General features: G+C 41.7%; 1 protein-coding gene across 3 annotated transcripts in view; it reads right to left on the reverse strand.

Annotated features, from left to right (window-relative positions):
• Positions 1-20,806, reverse strand: part of PCTP (phosphatidylcholine transfer protein) — a 96,419-nt gene that overhangs the window by 6,520 nt on the left and 69,093 nt on the right. For 2 of the 3 annotated variants that reach the window (XM_069752450.1, XM_069752448.1), the window contains exons 4-5: positions 19,878-20,049; positions 19,702-19,769 (exon numbers count right to left, since the gene is read on the reverse strand). In XM_069752450.1, coding sequence (XP_069608551.1) covers positions 19,702-19,769; positions 19,878-20,049 — 240 coding nt within the window. Of the gene's footprint in view, positions 1-16,191; positions 17,211-19,701; positions 19,770-19,877; positions 20,050-20,806 lie in introns of those variants that run through there. The other variant, XM_069752449.1, reaches the window with a different exon arrangement.

A 20,806-nucleotide genomic window follows, 5' to 3' on the forward strand; every position in this document is an offset into this window, starting at 1 on the left:
CAATCAGAGGAAAAGTATAATAGAATCACATGCACAGCTTCGGAAATTTTCACCCACTCCTGGTTTTGGCTTACAAATGCTTATGCAAAATACTGACCAAATGCTTAATGTGTGAACGTGGCCTCATAACTCAGGTTCAGTTATGAAATGAGACATTTCTTAATGATTTTGACCTCAGGATTGGATCATCTTTTACAATTGTCCAATAGTAATCTGCAAGTATTGATGGATTCCACTTTCATTGATCTCTTTTCTTCCCAGTGACAATATCTTGGTGAAATCTCTAATCGTGCTCGTCACTCACTGTGTTTGGTGGAAAAAAAAGTCTAGATGCGAATGTAAGAAATGAATCTTTACGGAAATGTTACAGCCAAGATCCTTAGATGTTTGAGATTTTCCACCTCATCATACTTATCTGCTCTTGAGTTTCCCCAAAAATGAGTTACCACTAATGTGAATGCTATCCATGCAACTTTCTACTTGCCCTGCAACAAAAGAAGAAATGTCTCATCTTAAAGAAGCTTACAAATCTGAGTTCCAAAAAAGACTTCTTCCTTTATTTTTGCTTCACTCAACCTTGGAAGTTTATCAATGAGATACTTGAATGATTCTGGATTTTTATCCATTGCCTTTACAGAGTTCTTCATAAGGCCCAACTTGATATGCAATGGTGATAACAAAATCTTATGTTGTTAAACAAGTGCTGGAGGCAGGACATTTTTACTCCCTGGCTGAAGTGAATGTCAGAGAGGTCAGTCTCTTTTATAGTAGCGATGTTCTCTTGCAGGACTCACACAGAAAGCAGCAGTACTTTGTGTATCCACCTTGAAGACCAAGTAGAAAGGGCAATCATCTTTAAGTCACCACAAAGGGGCCACTAATGTTGGTCATAGTTGAGGCACTTCAACAGCTTTTTCATGTTGTCATAGGTTTCTTTCAAGTGGACTGCATAACTAACTGGAATTAAAGGTGGCGCATTGCCATTATGCAGCAAGGCTGCTTTTAGGCTGTGTGCACACGTTGAGGATTTAATTGCGGATCCGCAGCGTTTTTTTTCGGAATTTCATTAAATCCGCAATTTAGTGCTAAAGTAATGTTAGTCAATGTGAACCGCACATTAGATGTGCACATGCTGCAGAAAAATCCGCACTGAAACGCTGCGGAATATTTTCCGCAGCATGTCACTTCTTTTGTGCGGAACTGCAGCGTTTCTGCACCCATTGACTTCCATTGTGTAGGTCAAATCCGCAGTTAAACCGCAGATATAAAAACCATCTGCGGATTAGGGTGTCAAAAACGCTGCAGAAGGAAGCGATGTCATGAGTGTGGAGAAGTGTGTGGGCGAAGTGTTGAGAAAATGGAGTTGTACCGTCGCATGGGGATCAATGTGAGGCATATGGTGGAAATGGTATGTATACTGTCTGTGTATCTGTATGTCTGTCTGTGTCAATCCGTCAGTAGTGACTCATTGTAGTCCTTCGTCGGAAGGGACTACTTCTCCCATCGAAATCTGATGATGGGAGAGTTGTCCCATCGTCAGGCGACTGACTACAATGGGTTAAAAACACAAACACACATTAACATACATTACATACAACATAGAACATGTAGTACATACTCACCACATACGTCCCCAAAGGCCCCCATCCACGCTGATTCCGTTCAAAAAAACAAAACAAAACCCTTTTCCGTCGTAATCCATTATACAGGTCCTTCTCAAAAAATTAGCATATAGTGTTAAATTTCATTATTTACCATAATGTAATGATTACAATTAAACTTTCATATATTATAGATTCATTATCCACCAACTGAAATTTGTCAGGTCTTTTATTGTTTTAATACTGATGATTTTGGCATACAACTCCTGATAACCCAAAAAACCTGTCTCAATAAATTAGCATATTTCACCCATCCAATCAAATAAAAGTGTTTTTTAATAACAAACAAAAAAACCATCAAATAATAATGTTCAGTTATGCACTCAATACTTGGTCGGGAATCCTTTGGCAGAAATGACTGCTTCAATGCGGCGTGGCATGGAGGCAATCAGCCTGTGACACTGCTGAGATGTTATGGAGGCCCAGGATGCTTCAATAGCGGCCTTAAGCTCAACCAGAGTGTTGGGTCTTGCATCTCTCAACTTTCTCTTCACAATATCCCACAGATTCTCTATGGGGTTCAGGTCAGGAGAGTTGGCAGGCCAATTGAGCACAGTAATACCATGGTCAGTAAACCATTTACCAGTGGTTTTGGCACTGTGAGCAGGTGCCAGGTCATGCTGAAAAAATGAAATCTTCATCACCATAAAGCATTGACCCTGCCCTTGATGAAACACAGTGGACCAACACCAGCAGCTGACATGGCACCCCACACCATCACTGACTGTGGGTACTTGACACTGGACTTCAGGCATTTTGGCATTTCCTTCTCCCCAGTCTTCCTCCAGACTCTGGCACCTTGATTTCCGAATGGCATGCAAAATTTGCTTTCATCAGAAAAAAGTACTTGGGACCACTTAGCAACAGTCCAGTGCTGCTTCTCTGTAGCCCAGGTCAGGCGCTTCTGCCGCTGTTTATGCTTCAAAAGTGGCTTTACCTGGGGAATGCGGAACCTGTAGCCCATTTCCTGCACACGCCTGTGCACGGTGGCTCTGGATGTTTCCACACCAGACTCAGTCCACTGCTTCCTCAGGTTCCCCAAGGTCTGGAATCGGTCCTTCTCCACAATCTTCCTCAGGGTCCGGTCTCCTCTTCTCGTTGTACAGCGTTTTCTGCCACATTGTTTCCTTCTAACAGACTTACCATTGAGGTGCCTTGATACAGCACTCTGGGAACAGCCTATTTGTTGAGAAATTTCTTTCTGGGTCTTACCCTCTTGCTTGAGGGTGTCAATGATGGCCTTCTTGACATCTGTCAGGTCGCTAGTCTTACCCATGATGGGGGTTTTGAGTAATGAACCCGGCAGGGAGTTTATATAAGCCTCAGGTATCTTTTGCATGTGTTTAGAGTTAATTAGTTGATTCAGAAGATTAGGGTAATAGGTCGTTTAGAGAACCTTTTCTTGATATGCTAATTTATTGAGACAGGTTTTTTGGGTTATCAGGAGTTGTATGCCAAAATCATCAGTATTAAAACAATAAAAGACCTGACAAATTTCAGTTGGTGGATAATGAATCTATAATATATGAAAGTTTAATTGTAATCATTACATTATGGTAAATAATGAAATTTAACACTATATGCTAATTTTTTGAGAAGGACCTGTAGGTTGTCCCACGACGTCCTCCTGTGATACACTGCAGGAGTTAATCGCTCCTGCAGTGTATCGGAGCTGCCCGTTCGTTTCCAGGAGTTCAATGAACTCCGGGAGCTCTCTTTACGGCACTTGACCTGCTGTGAAATTTTCTCATGCAGCAGTGTAGCAAAGTGAGAGACCCGGGGTTTATTGAACTCCGGTAAACTCTCGAGCATGCGCAGTCACACTGCAGGAGCTATTGCTTCTGTCAGTGTGTTGGGAAGCTGTGGAGAGCAGTCACATCTCCTGATGAGGCTGTTCTCCATGGCAGATCGTCGTGGGAGACTCGATTTAATGGACTACGTCGAAAAGACTAAAGATCATCGAGGGATTTGTAAGTATTGTAAAATTTAGAATATTAAAATACTTTTTTCTGTGTCTTCTTTTTTGGGTTTCAGTAATTTGGGGTTAATAATGGATAGGCATCTTATTGACCAAGTAGAAATGTGTGATAATGCCAATATCCCAGTATCCATGGCCCTTCTCTAGGCTATGAATATCAGCCCTCAGCTGTCTGCATAGTCTTTTCTGGCTATAAAATATAGGGGGACCCCATGTCATTTTTTTTTTGGGGGGGGGGTCCTCCTATTTTAGTAGCCAGAAAGGCCACACAGACAGCTGGGGGCTGATATTCATAGCCTGGGAAGATTAACCCCGTCCCAGGCTACAAAATATCAGTACGCAGTTTCTGGCTTTCCCTTTCTTGACAAGAAAATTGGGCGTGAGCCTACGCCTTTTTTGGGGGGATTAATAATGGATAAGCATCTTATTGATGCCTCTCCATTATTAACCGGGGTTAAGGTCACCTTATAATGGCAATAGTTATTACATTTCACAATGCTAACAGGCAGTGGGAATAGAGGGACTAGGTCGTGATCACACATGTGATAAAAACACAGACAATTCTCGCTTGGTAATACCTGCCATTGCTGCCGTTACTCATGATTGTAACCTGTGGCCGCAGAGCAATGCATGGAGCTGCACACTACGCTCTGAAGTGCATGCGCCAAGGCCGGGTATTAACATGCTTGACTTGGCCGTGTTTCTCGCATGTGTCATCCCAGACAAGGGCCATGTTAGGCTTCTTTCTATCGTTTCTATCTGTGTTGCCTCTGCCAGACGAACACTGATTTTACGACGGATCCTGCGCACGACGAATGACACGAGTGGCCATCCGACACAATCCGTCGCTAATACAAGTGTATGACAAAAAACAGGATCCTGCAAATCTTTTTTTGAGTCCGGGGGTTTTCCTAAACCATGCTACATGATTGGGTTAATAACTGCCCTACGCTCTCTCTCTATATATAAACACATTGTGGAGCAGTGACCCACGTTACAGCCGGGGGGCGCTGTGTGTGCGCTTCAAGATGCGCTTGGAGGCATAAATGTGATGAGACAAAGTCCGGCAGGAGTGTAAATGGCCAGTGTGTGTTGCAAAGGAAGACACTCTGCGCTGTGAGTCTGAAGTTAGGTTGGTGTTCTGGGACCTGTAGTCCCACAAGTAATGGTGTAGTTCTAATGGGAGACTGGCAAGGCTAGCTATGAGAGATGGGCGGGTTAAACTAGCCACACACCCACACTCCCACCCAAGGGAGTGGTTACACCTAGATAATGTTACCAGAGTGTGGGTCACATGGGTTCAGAGTGTATGGATCTGTTTGGTCCATGTGCAAGGTCCTGGATGGTCGGTGTTGGAAGCTCCTGTGAGTGGAGTCTTCCTGGAAGCACCTGAGACCATTGACCTAGTGGACGGTCAGTGTTGGAGTCTCTTGGCATTGGAGAAGTCCTGGAAGCAATGAAGAGTGAGTCCTGCAATAGCCTGGGTGTTGGATTGTCCTGAAGTGGGCTGGAGTCCTGGAAACACTGCTGAGGCTATCGACTGAATGCTCGAGGTGTTGGATTGTCCTGGTATGGACTGGAGTCCTGCAAGCACCTGGTAAGATCATGGACTGATGGCTTGTGTATTGGAAGTGTCTGTGATTGGACCTCCTGGAAGCGCATGGAAAGGCTGCATCTACAGAGCCTGAGACGGTTTCTGTGTTGGGGAAGCTACAGTTCCTACTGTGGGTCTGGACTATCCGAGGTGCCCTGATTCCAAGGACGGTGATCCCAGTGAGGCAGTTTCTCTGTGAACCAGCACTGGCAGGAGTCATTGTGTGGAGCCGGAGCTCCTGAGAGGTAACCCCTGGTATAGGGAAAAACCTATAATATACGGCAAAGCGAGTGTCCCCCAAGACCCAAAGTAAGGGAAACGCTACAACATATATGTTATATATCTATATATAAAACATATCGGTGTGTCTACAGTTTCTATATTTTTTTATAATTAATTCATTTTATGAATGTAACTATTCCATATGAGTATGTTTTTTAATTACATTTTGGTATCCATTATAGATAAGGGACATGCCCGCCATCTGCAACCTGGCCGATGAGGCCTACAAAGATAAATATGCGCGGGCCCCCAAAAAAAAAACAAAAGCAAAAAAAAAGATCAAACAACAAAAAGGGTCAACGATACATGGATCTATTTGGCTCAAGTATAGCGAGCAAGGCACGGTTATTGGCACCGGATAGACAGAGCAAATTTATGAGCTCTGTGCATGCTCTATTGGATGCCTTTGAGGAATCTGCACCAATTGCCCCCCTAGCGGACATTGTAATGGGGGTCACACAGAGTGTGAGGCCAAAACCACCACCGCCGCCACAGCCACTGCAGCATTAGCAACGCTATCACCGGCCTACCAGCCATTATTATTACTCAGATAGCAACCCAGAAAGCTTTGGTTTTGGCCCGGACTATACAAGTTTAAATTAGTTCAAAGTGTGACAGTCATAATGCAGGTCCATTTTATACAGTCTGTCACACCTGACTTGGTTTTGCAATCAATATAAAAATCCACTTATTTCCTATAATTGTGATTTATTTACAATTAAAATTTATTTTGAAAAAAAAATTGAAGTTTAACTAAGCAATGACAACGTTGTTCATACATTGATTCGATGTTTTAAATAAATTTATATTTCCACCATTCCATGGCGTATTTCCTCCACAATAACATAAGGGGTATATGACATGGCTTTTAGTAACCCAAAAAATTGTTATCAATTAATCTACTCCATAAAATTTGCGGGATTTAAAAAAAAAAAAAAAAAAAAAAAAAAAAAGGATTGGGGGACCTATGGACTATACGAGAAAAAAAATACATTCCTAGGCCTACAACTCCTGATTGGGCCCCGATTGAAGCCACTATAGTTACCCTCCGTTCACGCCACCGCACACACACAATTGGCCCTCAGCATTATATAACAATCACACAACCAGTGATGGAGAACAGAGAACAATGTGACGGTCTCTTTTTCCCATCACTCATAATTAGACTAAAGAGAAAAAATAACAGTATAATTTGAAATAAAGCAAAAAATAGTAAGATTATTATTTTTTTATAAACTAAAAGATAATACAAAAGTTTGGCCAAAAAAGTAATTTTTCTTGGTCGTAAAGAGACCAAGACAGCAAGCCAAGACATCAAGGCTACATCATGAGGGACACAGATTTGCCATTCTACAGGATGCCAGCTTAGAGAACCATGGCCCTGGCTGAAGGAATATAGATCTGCTCCATTGACCATCACTGAACCAAGTCAGGATTTGGACCTACCAGTCACATGAGCCCCATTGATTCATTCGTGAAACCGGTCACCTGGCTCCATGGAGATGTTCGGAGAAGCCAGGTTGTGACCCTCCAGACTACTGGCCTTGTACCTCATTGGACTGTCATCTTCCTAAGCTTGTTGTTACCTCCTCTCTCTGTGCATGCCACAGGTGCGGTAGTCTGACCTTGAAGCTCTGAAGTAACGGATGCTCTTATTCCGGCAAGTTAGCAGAAGAATGAGACTCTGTAATTTGAACCATCTTGGGTATTTTGCTGGTGCTGTTCTATGTGTTTTACCCTCCGCCTGTGTTGTCTGAGTAGTATTACACCCACAGTGAAAGGAGGGCAGCTTTTGGTGGGATGATCCCAGGCCCATGCAGTTTCGGCTAGTAGACTAGGGCACTCGCTGACCCCCGTGTCTCTACAAGCATCACATTCATTTTCAGCACCACAAAATTAATTACGTTCAACCGTTTTCTCTGAACCAATTTGGCTGTAGAACAGTGACTCTGGTTTCTTTGCGTACATACAATTTCCTCGTATGAGCTTCTGGTAACAGGAATCTGACTAACAATTTGCAGGAATTTAACAGCTCCTGAAACAATCATCCGATGCTATAAGGATTGAGACTTTATTGTACACAAACAAAATAAATTCTTTTCGAGAATCAATCCCCCAGCCTCAGCCCACACCTATCTTCAAACATCGGCAATTTGTAATAAGATTTTGTACAATATTCATGTCTCCTTAAGTCAACTCCTTATCTCGAGCAGCAGGACACAGGAAAAATGACATCAGCACACAGAATTGTTTAAATGGCAACAATTGTTTTAGGGAAAGCAAAGTATAAAAATTAATACGTGAGGGCTTTACTAGGTCCTACCTAAGAGGAGGGTGGAAGGAAACGGGCTGTTTAGTTATTCCAAAGCACAGATCTACTGAATGAGACCTGGGAACACTCTTTAGCATTTCATCCTAAATTCCCTTTGAAATGGAAATCTTTTTCAGTCAAGGAGTTGAAAAAACCCCACCAATCATTGCTTGTAAGTGTGTTTCTGGGTAAACTGAGCAGCAACCAATATAACTATGACAATATTATGTATTATTGTCACAACATACATGGCTTCAACAGCCTCCAGTAGGATGACAATTTGCAATTCATCTTTCTTTAACTAAATACCTTTAAGGCCAGTCTAACACGTCCCGATTTTTCCGGTAACTGAAGAAACGGTCCCGGAGCTATCCGTGTCCGTGTGTGCACGTAGGCCATCCGTGTGCTGTCCTTGTTTCTTGTCTGTGTGCTGCCCGTGAGCATGTTTTGAAACAATTTGTTTCAATTTTAACCCTATGACTTTAAAAAAGCACACGGACGGCATCCGTGTGCGGTACGTGTTTACACGCACCCATTGACTTTGATGGGTCCGTGTGATCCGTGCGCTCCCATGAACACTGACATGTCTCCGTGTTTTGCACATGGACACACGGTCAGTGAAAACATGCTGACATCTGTAGAGACACATTCATTTTAATGTGTCTACATGTGTCAGTGTCTCCGGTACGTGAGGAAACTGTCACCACACGTACCGGAGCCACTGACGTGTGAAACCGGCCTAAGCTGGAGTTTTCTTTAGTAGTTAAAACCTTAAGGCTGTGTGCACACGTTGCGTTTTTTTCGCTTTTTTTTTTTCACGGTTTTTCCTGATAAAAACGCTATAAAACAGCAAAAAAACGCATACAATAAGCATCCCATCATTTAGAATGAATTCTGCATGTTTTGTGCACAAAAAAAACGCATTGCGGTAAAAACCGCAGCATGTTCATTAATTTTGCGGTTTTTTTGCGGATTTCCCACTCCAAAATGCATTGGGAAGTGTCCGGAAAAAAAGTGGCAAAAACGCGTCAAAAATGCATGCGGTTTTCTTGTGGATTTCTTGCAGAAAATGTCCGGAATTCTCAGGAATTTTCTGCGAGAAATCCTGAACGTGTGCACATAGCCTAGAGACACAGCCAATTTATGTCCACATAAACATATGTTTTTGCAGGACGAGTTTTACTTTTAAATGGGAAAAAAATTTCTAGTGGCCAAAAATTGTGAAAAAAAAACCACAATTCTGACATTGTTTTATGGGAATTGTTTTTAATGTGTACATTCTGTGGTAACAGTGATCTCACAATATGATTCTGCTCATCAGTACGATTACGTTGATCTCAAGCATATCCAGTTATTATTTTAGTGGTGGAATAAAAAAAATCTCAAGTTTGCAGAAAAAAAAAATGAGGGGTTTTGTCACCATTTTCTGACACGTACCATTTTCATTTTTACTGTAGATGGAGCTGTGTGATACCTGATCTTTTGAGGGGCGAGGCAAAGTTATTTTTATTGATACCATCTGGGATAGATATGACACTTTGATCGCTTGTCACAGAATTTTTTGTGGCAGTCACAAACAAGAAATAACTAATATTTCTGTTTACAGTGTTTACTGATCGGGTTATATATTTTTATATTTTGAAAGATGAGACTTTTATGAAAGCGTCGAATCTTCAAGTGGTTTTTTTTATTTACTATTACCTTTACTTTTAATTGGGGGGAAAGGGGTGATTTGAACACAAGTAAATACAACATGCAGTTTTTAAATTAAAGTGTTTATTATTAAGGTAAAAAGAAATCCAAACCTACAGGGCCGTGTGTGAAAAAGTGATTTCCCCCTAAACCTAATAACTAGTTGGGACACCCTTACCAGCAAAAACTGCAATCAATCATTTGCGATAACTGGTAATGAGTCTTTTACAAGACTCTGAAGGAATTTTGACCCACTCATCTTTGCAGAATTGCTGTGATTCAGCCACTTTGGAGGGTTTCCGAGCATGAACCGCCTTTTTTAAGGTCATTCCACAGCATCTCAATCGGATTAACGTCATAACTTTGACTAGGCCACTCCAAAGTCTTACTTTTGTTTTTCTTAAGTAATTCAGAGGTGGACTTGCTGGTGTGCTTGGATGATTGTCCTGCTGCAGAAGCTGGAAATCTCCATCAAGATTTTTTAGGAGACAGCGGCATTTATGGTTCCATTTACCACAGCAAGTCTTCCAGGTCTAAAAGCAGCAAAACAGCCCCAGACCATCACACTACCACCACCATATTTTACTGTTGCTATGATGCTCCTTGGGGATCATAAAGTTCTTATTGCTCAGCAGTGGTTTTTGTCTTGGAACTCTGCCATGCAGGCCATTTTTGCCCAGTCTCCTTCTAATGGTGGAGTCATGAACATTGACTTTAAAGGGACACCTGAATTTGGAGGGAACAATCTTAAGCCATAGGGGCGGGGTTTTCGGGTGTTTGATTCACCCTTTCCTTACCCGCTGGCTGCAATATTGGATTGAAGTTCATTCTCTGTCCTCCATAGTACACGCCTGCACAAGGCAAGATTGCCTTGTGCAGGCATGTACTACGGAGGACAGAGAATGAACTTCAATCCAATATTGCAGCCAGCATGCAGCCAGTGGGTAAGGAAAGGGTGAATCAAACACCCGAAAACCCCGCCCCTATGGCTGAAGATTGTTCCCTCCAAATTCAGGTGACAGAGTCCCTTTAACCGTGGCAAGTGAGGCCTGGAGTTCTTTGGATGTTGTTGGGGGTCTTTTGTGACCTCTTGGATGAGTCGTCGCTGCGCTCTTGGGGTAATTGAGGTCGGCCGGTAACTCCTGGGAAGGTTCACCACTTTTCCATGTTTTCACTATTTGTGGATAATGGCTCTCACTGTGGTTCACTGGAGCACCGAAAGCTTCAGAAATGGCTTTATAACCTTTTCCAGATTTATAGATGTCAACTACTGTTTCTCGTAGAGAAAAAGGGGGTGATAGGAGCTTACCACACTTGTAAGTTTAGAGTTCATGGGAGGCAAAACCCTTGGGTGCCATGTCCCCAGCTGGTGCAGCACAGCAACAAATGTTTCTTTTTTTCCCTAATTTCTTTGGATTGCGGCATGAAGTCTTGCTTTTGAGGATCTTTTGGTCTACACTCACTTTGCCAGGCAGGTCCTAATTAAGTGATTTCTTGATTGAGAACAGGTGTGGCAGTAATCAGGCCTGTGTGTGGCTAGTTAATTTGAACTCAGCTGCCCAAAGATGTGGTAAATCACAGTTAATTTATGTTTTAAGGGGAGAGGAGGGCAATCACTTTTTCACTCAAGGCACTGTAGGTTTGGACTTCTTTTTCCATTAATAATAAAGACATTCATTTGAAAACAACATTTTGTGTTTAATTGTGATATATTTGTCTAATATTTAAATTTAACAAAAAAAAAACACAAAACACCTATATATATATATCCTATATGGTAGCCATGAGATATCTATATATACAGGTCCTTCTCAAAAAATTAGCATATAGTGTTAAATTTCATTATTTACCATAATGTAATGATTACAATTAAACTTTCATATATTATAGATTCATTATCCACCAACTGAAATTTGTCAGGTCTTTTATTGTTTTAATACTGATGATTTTGGCATACAACTCCTGATAACCCAAAAAACCTGTCTCAATAAATTAGCATATTTCACCCATCCAATCAAATAAAAGTGTTTTTTAATAACAAACAAAAAAATCAACAAATAATAATGTTCAGTTATGCACTCAATACTTGGTCGGGAATCCTTTGGCAGAAATGACTGCTTCAATGCGGCGTGGCATGGAGGCAATCAGCCTGTGACACTGCTGAGATGTTATGGAGGCCCAGGATGCTTCAATAGCGGCCTTAAGCTCATCCAGAGTGTTGGGTCTTGCGTCTCTCAACTTTCTCTTCACAATATCCCACAGATTCTCTATGGGGTTCAGGTCAGGAGAGTTGGCAGGCCAATTGAGCACAGTAATACCATGGTCAGTAAACCATTTACCAGTGGTTTTGGCACTATGAGCAGGTGCCAGGTCGTGCTGAAAAATGAAATCTTCATCTCCATAAAGCATTTCAGCCGATGGAAGCATGAAGTGCTCCAAAATCTCCTGATAGCAAGCTGCATTGACCCTGCCCTTGATGAAACACAGTGGACCAACACCAGCAGCTGACATGGCACCCCACACCATCACTGACTGTGGGTACTTGACACTGGACTTCAGGCATTTTGGCATTTCCTTCTCCCCAGTCTTCCTCCAGACTCTGGCACCTTGATTTCCGAATGACATGCAAAATTTGCTTTCATCAGAAAAAAGTACTTGGGACCACTTAGCAACAGTCCAGTGCTGCTTCTCTGTAGCTCAAAAGTGGCTTTACCTGGGGAATGCGGCACCTGTAGCCCATTTCCTGCACACGCCTGTGCACGGTGGCTCTGGATGTTTCCACACCAGACTCAGTCCACTGCTTCCTCAGGTTCCCCAAGGTCTGGAATCGGTCCTTCTCCACAATCTTCCTCAGGGTCCGGTCTCCTCTTCTCGTTGTACAGCGTTTTCTGCCACATTGTTTCCTTCTAACAGACTTACCATTGAGGTGCCTTGATACAGCACTCTGGGAACAGCCTATTTGTTGAGAAATTTCTTTCTGGGTCTTACCCTCTTGCTTGAGGGTGTCAATGATGGCCTTCTTGACATCTGTCAGGTCGCTAGTCTTACCCATGATGGGGGTTTTGAGTAATGAACCAGGCAGGGAGTTTATAAAAGCCTCAGGTATCTTTTGCATGTGTTTAGAGTTAATTAGTTGATTCAGAAGATTAGGGTAATAGGTCGTTTAGAGAACCTTTTCTTGATATGCTAATTTATTGAGACAGGTTTTTTGGGTTATCAGGAGTTGTATGCCAAAATCATCAGTATTAAAACAATAAAAGACCTGACAAATTTCAGTTGGTGGATAATGAATCTATAATATATGAAAGTTTAATTGTAATCATTACATTATGGTAAATAATGAAATTTAACACTATATGCTAATTTTTTGAGAAGGACCTGTATAATTGTCTAAGGGTTTTTCCGTCTGTCTGTCTGTCTGTCTGTCTGTCCTGTGGAAATCCCGGCTCTCTGATTGGTCGAGGCCGTCAGGCCTCGACCAATCAGAGACCGGCACAGCATCGACGTAGAAATCCCGCGTCTCTGATTGGTCGAGGCCGCCAGGCCTCGACCAATCAGCAACGGGCACAGCGACGATGATGTCATAAAGGACGTAGACATCCTGCGTCTGATTGGTCGAGGCCGCCAGGCCTCGACCAATCAGCAACGGGCACAGCGACGATGATGTCATAATGGTTGCCATGGCGACGATGATGTCATAAAGGTTGCCTCGACCAATCAGCGACGGGCACAGTCTGCCGCGAATTCTGGAATCATCATTGTCCATATACTACGGGGACATGCATATTCTAGAATACCCGATGCGTTAGAATCGGGCCACAATCTAGTCTATATATATAATTGTCTAAGGGTTTTTCCGTCTGTCTGTCTGTCTGTCTGTCTGTCCTGGAAATCCCGGCTCTCTGATTGGTCGAGGCCGCCAGGCCTCGACCAATCAGAGACCGGCACAGCATCGACGTAGAAATCCCGCGTCTCTGATTGGTCGAGGCCTGGCGGCCTCGACCAATCAACAACGGGCACAGCGACGATGATGTCATAATGGTTGCCATGGCGACGATGATGTCATAAAGGTTGCCTCGACCAACCTACACAGTATCGACGTACCATGGCGACGATGGCCATGGCGACGATGGCCATGGTGATGATGATGTCATAAAGGTTGCCTCGACCAATCAGCGACGGGCACAGTCTGCCGCAAATTCTGGAATCATCATTGTCCATATACTACGGGGACATGCATATTCTAGAATACCCGATGCGTTAGAATCGGGCCACAATCTAGTAAATAGATAAACACCTACAAATAGAATAAGGCTCCACACAAGAGCAAATAACGATACAAAATATATTTATTTTCAAAGCATGATAAAACAAGACCAAAAAGGTCATAAAAAGTCAGTATAAATTACAGGTGAAACTCACATAAACACAGAAAAACAGGTGGACACACCTGGAAAAATAAAGACAAACAATCCAAATATGTGTGTAGATATCAGGTAATGAATGCTGAATAACATGTAACAAATCAAGAGAGGCACATTTTACTCAGTATAAACCAGTACTATGCTGCACATTATAGCAGACAACATATCCTACATAGTGGGACATACCCATAAAGTAAGCCTGAGTGTACGTAATGACATTATAAAGGCACACACAATTTCGAAAAGGGTAATCAAATATAAGACCATGGAGGATCCGGCACATTTTACTCAGCCATTCTGTGAACATGTCTAGTATAATAGAAATACAAATATTCATTACCAGAAGAGGTATTTCATTGCAAAACGCGCGTCGGGTGCGGTGGACGCCTGGACTCCTTTTACCTCTTCTGGTAATAAATGTTTGTATTTCTATTATACTAGATATGTTCACAGAATGGCTAAGTAAAATTTATGACCTTTTTGGTCTTGTTTTATCATGCTTTGAAAATAAATATATTTTTTATCGTTATTTGCTCTTGTGTGAAGCCTTATTCTATTTGTAGGTGTTTAATATTTAAATTTGTTTAGTGATCTGAAACATTTAAGTGTGCCAAACATACAAAAGAATAGGAAATCAAGAAGGGAACAAACACGTTTTCGCACAACAGGAACAAGCTAACAATGGCAAGCTCAACCAGTGGTTGTGAGGGGGAGGGTCTGGCTGTAACACATAGACATCACCTGCTGAGTATACATGTGCTTCCGGCTTGCGTCGTACATGCCATAAAGGGGTTATAGCTCATATCAGGAGTTCACTAAGCCTTAGGTGATATCAGCATCCATGGTGCAATACAGCAAGTATGTATATACTGGATATGAAAGTGAAATAATGAAGTTTTCATGTAAGCAATGATAAATTTGGTATTATATCTTAGCCAAAATAACCAATTTGTCAGCCAGTTGTGATCTTCTCCCCAACTTTTAAATCTGATCAAGCTCTTTGAACTACAGAAAGATATGCTATTGCATATGTCCTCACATCAGGAGATCAAAATAAACTTAACAGCCCATAGAAGTCTATGAAGAGGGAAGGAGGAGCAAGAGGGAAAAGGTCACTACAATGTACTGGTCACTACAACGTACTGGTCACTACAACGGCCTCTTGCAATTTTCACTTGGCAATAATCATTACTAATTGTTTCTGGAAAACACCTATGGTGCCAAAATCGTCTAAATTCTACACATCTCAAAGAATTAATCTTGGGGTGTCGTGATCATATTGACACCAGGTGTGTCACAGAATTTTATACCATTGGGCAGTGAAGAAAAATTAATTTACATTTTTACCACCAAGATTGTGTGTTAGCCCCAAATTTTACATTTTCATACTGGGAAATGGGTAAAAATACCACCACAATTTGTCCCACGATTTCTGCTGAATGTAGAAATACCCCATATGCGGCTGTATAGTACTGCTTAGCCACATGGTGAGACTCGGGAGGGACGAAGCGCTATTTGCCTCCTGGAGTGCAGATTTTCCTAGAATAGTTTGAGGTCTCCATATACAGAGCTCCTAAGTGCTAGAAAAGCAGAATCCCCCCTCAAGTGACCGCATTTTGGAAATTATACCCCTTTGGGAATTTATCTACAGGTGTAGTGACGATTTTGACCCATGGGTGTTTTCCAGAAACAAGCAGTAGTGGATATTGCTGAGTGAAACTTTCAAACTGCAACTGTGGTGACCAGTACATTATGCCCAGCTCATACTTCTGGAGACACGCATCCGTGAATTAGGCAGGCTCTCATCACTACAGAAATGCCAAACATGTGGACGTGAAAAGTGGATTAGGCACACAGACTCAGAAGGGAGGGGGAAATTTGGATTTGGGAGCGCAGAATTTGCGGAATTTCTTTTGACGGGCAATGAGCCATTTAGCTTTTCCAGAGATTTTGTACTACCAGTAACCTGGAAGCCCCCCTATATTGTCATTGGCAGATGACAGACGTGAGCAGGGACTTGCTTTTTGTGGATTGTGTTGAAGTTTTTATTGGGAACATTTTACATAACATGTAGGATCACATTTATCCGGTAGTCTACGCAGATCACTTACTTTGGGGTTTCCATCTACATTACCATTCAAAAGTTTAGGGTCACCCAGACAATTTTGTGTTTTCCATGAAAACTCATACTTTTATTAATCAAATGAGTTGCCAAATGAATTTAAAATCTAGTCCAGACATTGACAAGGTTCGAGAAAAAGATTTTTATTTGAAATAATAATTTTCTCCTTCAAACTTTACTTTCGTCAAAGAATGCTCCTTTTGCAGCAATTACAGCATTGCTGACCTTTTGTATTCTAGCAGTTAATTTGCTGAGGTAATCTGGAGAAATGTCACCCCATGCTTCCAGAAGCCCCTCCCACAAGTTGGTTTGGCTTGATCGGCACTTCTTGCATACCATACGGTCAAACTGCTCCCACAACAGCTCAATGGGGTTGAGGTCTGGTGACTGCACTGGCCACTCCATTACAGATAGAATACCAGCAGCCTGCTTCTTCCCTAAATAGTTCTTGCATAATTTGGAGGTGTGTTTTGGGTCATTGTCCTGTTGTAGGATGAAATTGACTCAAATCAAACGCTGTCCACAGGGTATGGAATGGAGTGATAGCCTTCCTTATTCAATATCCCTTTTACCTTGTACAAATCTCCCACTTTACCAGCACCAAAGCAACCCCAGACCATCACATTACCTCCACCATGCTTGACAGATGGCATCAGGCACTAATGCAGCATCTTTTCAGTTGTTCTGCATCTCACAAATATTCTTCTGTGTGATCCAAACACCTCAAACTTGGCTTCGTCTGTCCAGAACACTTTTTTTTATCAATCTTCCTCTGTCCAATGTCTGTGTTCTTTTGCCCATATTAATCTTTTCCTTTTATTAGTCAGTCTCAGATATGGCTTTTTCTTTGCCACTCTGCCCTGAAGGCCAGCCTCCCGGAGTCGCCTCTTCACTGTAGACGTTGACACTGGCGTTTTGGTGGTACTATTTAATGAAGCTGCTAGTTGAGGACCTGTGAGGCGTCGATTTATCAAACTACAGACTCTAATGTACTTGTCTTGTTGCTCAGTTGTGCAGCAGGGCCTCCCACTTCTCTTTCTATTCTGGTTAGAGCCTGTTTGTGCTATCTTCTGAAGGAAGTAGTACACACCGTTGTAGGAAATCTTCAGTTTCAGGGCAATTTCTCGCATGGAATAGCCTTCATTTCTAAGAACAAGAATAGACTGTCGAGTTATTTTTTTCTGGCCATTTTGAGAGTTTAATGGAACCAACAAATATAATGCTCCAGAGTCTCAACTAGCTCAAAGGAAGGTCAGGTTTATAGGTTCTCTAATCAGCCAAAATGTTTTCAGCTGTGCTAACATACTTGCACAAGGGTTTACAAGGGTATTCTAACCATCCATTAGCCTTCTTACATGGTTAGCAAACACAAAGCACCATAAGAACACTGGAGTGATGGTTGTTGGAAGATATTGCATTACAAACCAGACGTTTGCAGCTAGAATAGTCATTTACCAAATTAACAATGTATAGAGTGCATTTCTGAATCATTTAATGTTAGCTTCATTGGAAAAAAAAACTGTGCTTTTCTTTCAAAAATAAGGAAATTTCTAAGTGACCCTAAACTTTTAAACGGTAGTGTAAATCTCCAAGTGATGTGATTCAGTTGAAACCCCCCGAGTATCCATTCACTATAATGAGGTAGCAGAGTTTCTCTGGACTCCGTCTGGCCTCTGTTCAGCGGTGTCCTTCTTTTCAAAAGTGCACAGAACTGTGGCCAACCACGCTTTTATGCATGCCTAAAAAGTTAGACACCGCAGGATCACAGGTCAGACGGTGTCCACAGTGCCTCATTATACGGAATCGTCCACCAGAGGTTCCATCTGAATCACGTATTTTAGACATTTACATGGAAACTGAGGTGTAAGCACTCAGCGCATAGTGCAGGATAAATGTGCACTGAGCCTTACTGCGATCCTTGGGAGGCAGAATTAAAAAAAATGAACAGCAGGTGAAGAATTGGTTTTACTTATTTACGCTGTTTCTCGTGTGGTATAAGTGATTAGATTACTTTATTCTTCGGGTCAGTGCGATTACAGCAATACCAGATTTATATTCTTATGTTTGGCAGCTGCCACACACTAAAAGACGCTTTTTAAAAAAACTAGTTTTTCCTTCCCCATATTTAGACAGCTATAATAATTCCATATTTCGGCCGAGTTACGTGAGGGCTTGTTTTTTGCGTGACGAGTTGACGTTTTTATTCATACTATTTTTGGGTACATGACATTTTAAGATCGCTTTCTGTTCCAATTTTTGGGATGTAGAATGAACAAAAACCAGCAATTCAGGAAATGTTTTTTTTGGGATTTTTGTTTATACCATTCTGCGTGTGGTAAAATTGATAAGGCAACTTTATTCTTCGAGTCAGTACGATTACGATACCCAATTTATATTCTTTTTTATGTTTTGGCACCTTTACGCAATAAAAACTATTTTATAGAAAAATATATTTTTGCATTGTTTTATTCTGATAATAACTATCAATAACTTTTTATTTTTCCGTTGATGGAGCTGTATGGCAGCTTGTTTTTTGCGGGGCAAGATGACGTTTTCAGCTATACCATTTTTATTTACATTCATCTTTTTATTGTGTTTTGTTGCACTTTATGTTCAGCGGTATGATGATAAAGCTTTGCTTTTTGCCTTGTTTTTTTTTTTTTTTTTTTTTACAGTGTTCACTGAAGAGCGGGTCGTTCCGTATGGCACGATATCAAATATGTGTACTTTGTTTTACATAAATAAATGTTTCAGTGGATTAATATTATTTCTTTCTTTTTTGTTCTTTATTTGGGGAGTTTTTATATATATTTTTACACTTTTTAATAACGTTTTTTTTACTTTTTTACATTGCGCCAGAATGGGACATTACTGTTTTGTGATAGATCGCTGATCTGATACCCTGCAATGCTTCTGCACTGCAGAGCATCGGAACAGCATATGACAGGCAAGGAAGGAGGCGTATCAGCTCCTGCTTGGTCAAACCACCTTATCTGAAGGACCCCGAGGCCATCTTGTGGCCAGGGGTCACCATTGAGACCATTAGCACAACACAATCGCATTGCGTGTGCTGATGGAATCACACAGGGAGCCCACTCCTTGTGTGATCTCCTCGATGTCGGTCACTGTTGATGGCAGCATCAGAGAGGTTAAACGCCCGCAATTGGTGATAGCACCAATCGTGGGCGTTGCTGCAGGGTGTCAGCTCTCACATACAGCTGACACCCACACCAGATCACGGCGTAATTCAGAATGAGCCCCTAAGATTGCGACGCTGTTACATCTACTGAAGTTTGCGGGAATGCAGCTTCCACAGCGCCATACAAGTATGTTGCATGTGAGGAAGGAGATAATACATAAAACTCTTTCATTTCCATTCTGCATTTCATTCCATACGTGTCACACGGACAGCGCACTAACAGGACACGGATGTCCCACATGTACACACGGATACGAACCACGGATCTCACCAGTACTGGTTTTTCCAGTACCGGAATCACTGGGTCATGTGAAGGGGGGCTTTAGATGCAGATCATGTGTTATATAGAGCTATGGAACTGTATCATCAGAAAATGTAAAAAAAAGTGAAGACACAAAGAAAATGTAAAATAAATTACATGTAAAAAAAACAAATTACCTTAGCTGCCCAATTTATTAGCCATGAAGGGATCATGCCACCTGGATTGTCAAAGTAGTACATGAAAACTGCAAGGAAAATAAAAAGGAAACAATGAGCAACTTATGAGCTACTGTAGTTGAGACAATTCAGACTTTTACTGCAACCACATTCTCAATTTTCCCTAGCCATCTTACCTTTACAGCCATTGTTTCCATCGCTCTCTATTGCCAAGCTCTGTTTGTAGCCATTGACCCTGATAATTCCTGACTTCTCAGGACAATTTGGGACTGATACACTCTTAGCCAGAATTACAAAAATTTTTCTCCCATCGATGATTAAATCCCTCCGATCTCGAACATATACATACTATATTCATATGTAAGGAAAAATACATTTTTATCCGAGTTAGAGATGGAAGTATGAATTTGCAACACTTTATCCTATCGGCCAGGTCAGCAATCTGTGACCGCTGGATGAGAGGCCTGTGGAACTTTTTTCTTCCTAAGAAGTTTCAGGTCTACTGTCCAGCAGTCAAAAATATACCAGAGTCATGCAATTTGATTTTCCCATCAGTCTGAGAAACTTTGTGTATGTATTTTCATAATTTCCTCATTAACCCCTTAACGACCGCCGATATGCCTTTTAACGGCGGCAGTTAAGGGTACTTATTTCTCAGCGCTGCATTTTAATGGAGAACATGATTCGGGATGGTTTTTACTGTCCCCAGTGTTGCAATCACCGTTATTCACGGAATAATGGCAACCGCAAAAAATAAAAATAGTTCGATTTCCCATTTATTCTTCTCTCCTCTCATATGATCTAGCACATCAGAGAGAGAAACAGGGTCCCCTGAGCCCCCTGGTATTCCCCGGATCTCTCCCCCGGCATCTTTTTCCGGGAAGAAAATGGCGGGTACATGAGCAGTGTGCCTGCCGAGTTCTGCCGTCCGGCACCCGGCAACAATAGGAGATTTTTCCTATTGGTTCATTTTGATCACTGTAATAGAAAATATCACAGTGATCAAAATAAAAAAAATAGTAAATCAAACCCCCTTTTATTACCCCTTTAGTTAGGTAAAAATAATAAAATTAAAGGGCCATTGTCACCCCCCTCCAGCTGTTAT

Source organism: Ranitomeya imitator, chromosome 2, assembly GCF_032444005.1.
Source record: "Ranitomeya imitator isolate aRanImi1 chromosome 2, aRanImi1.pri, whole genome shotgun sequence".
Classification (NCBI taxonomy): domain Eukaryota; kingdom Metazoa; phylum Chordata; class Amphibia; order Anura; family Dendrobatidae; genus Ranitomeya; species Ranitomeya imitator.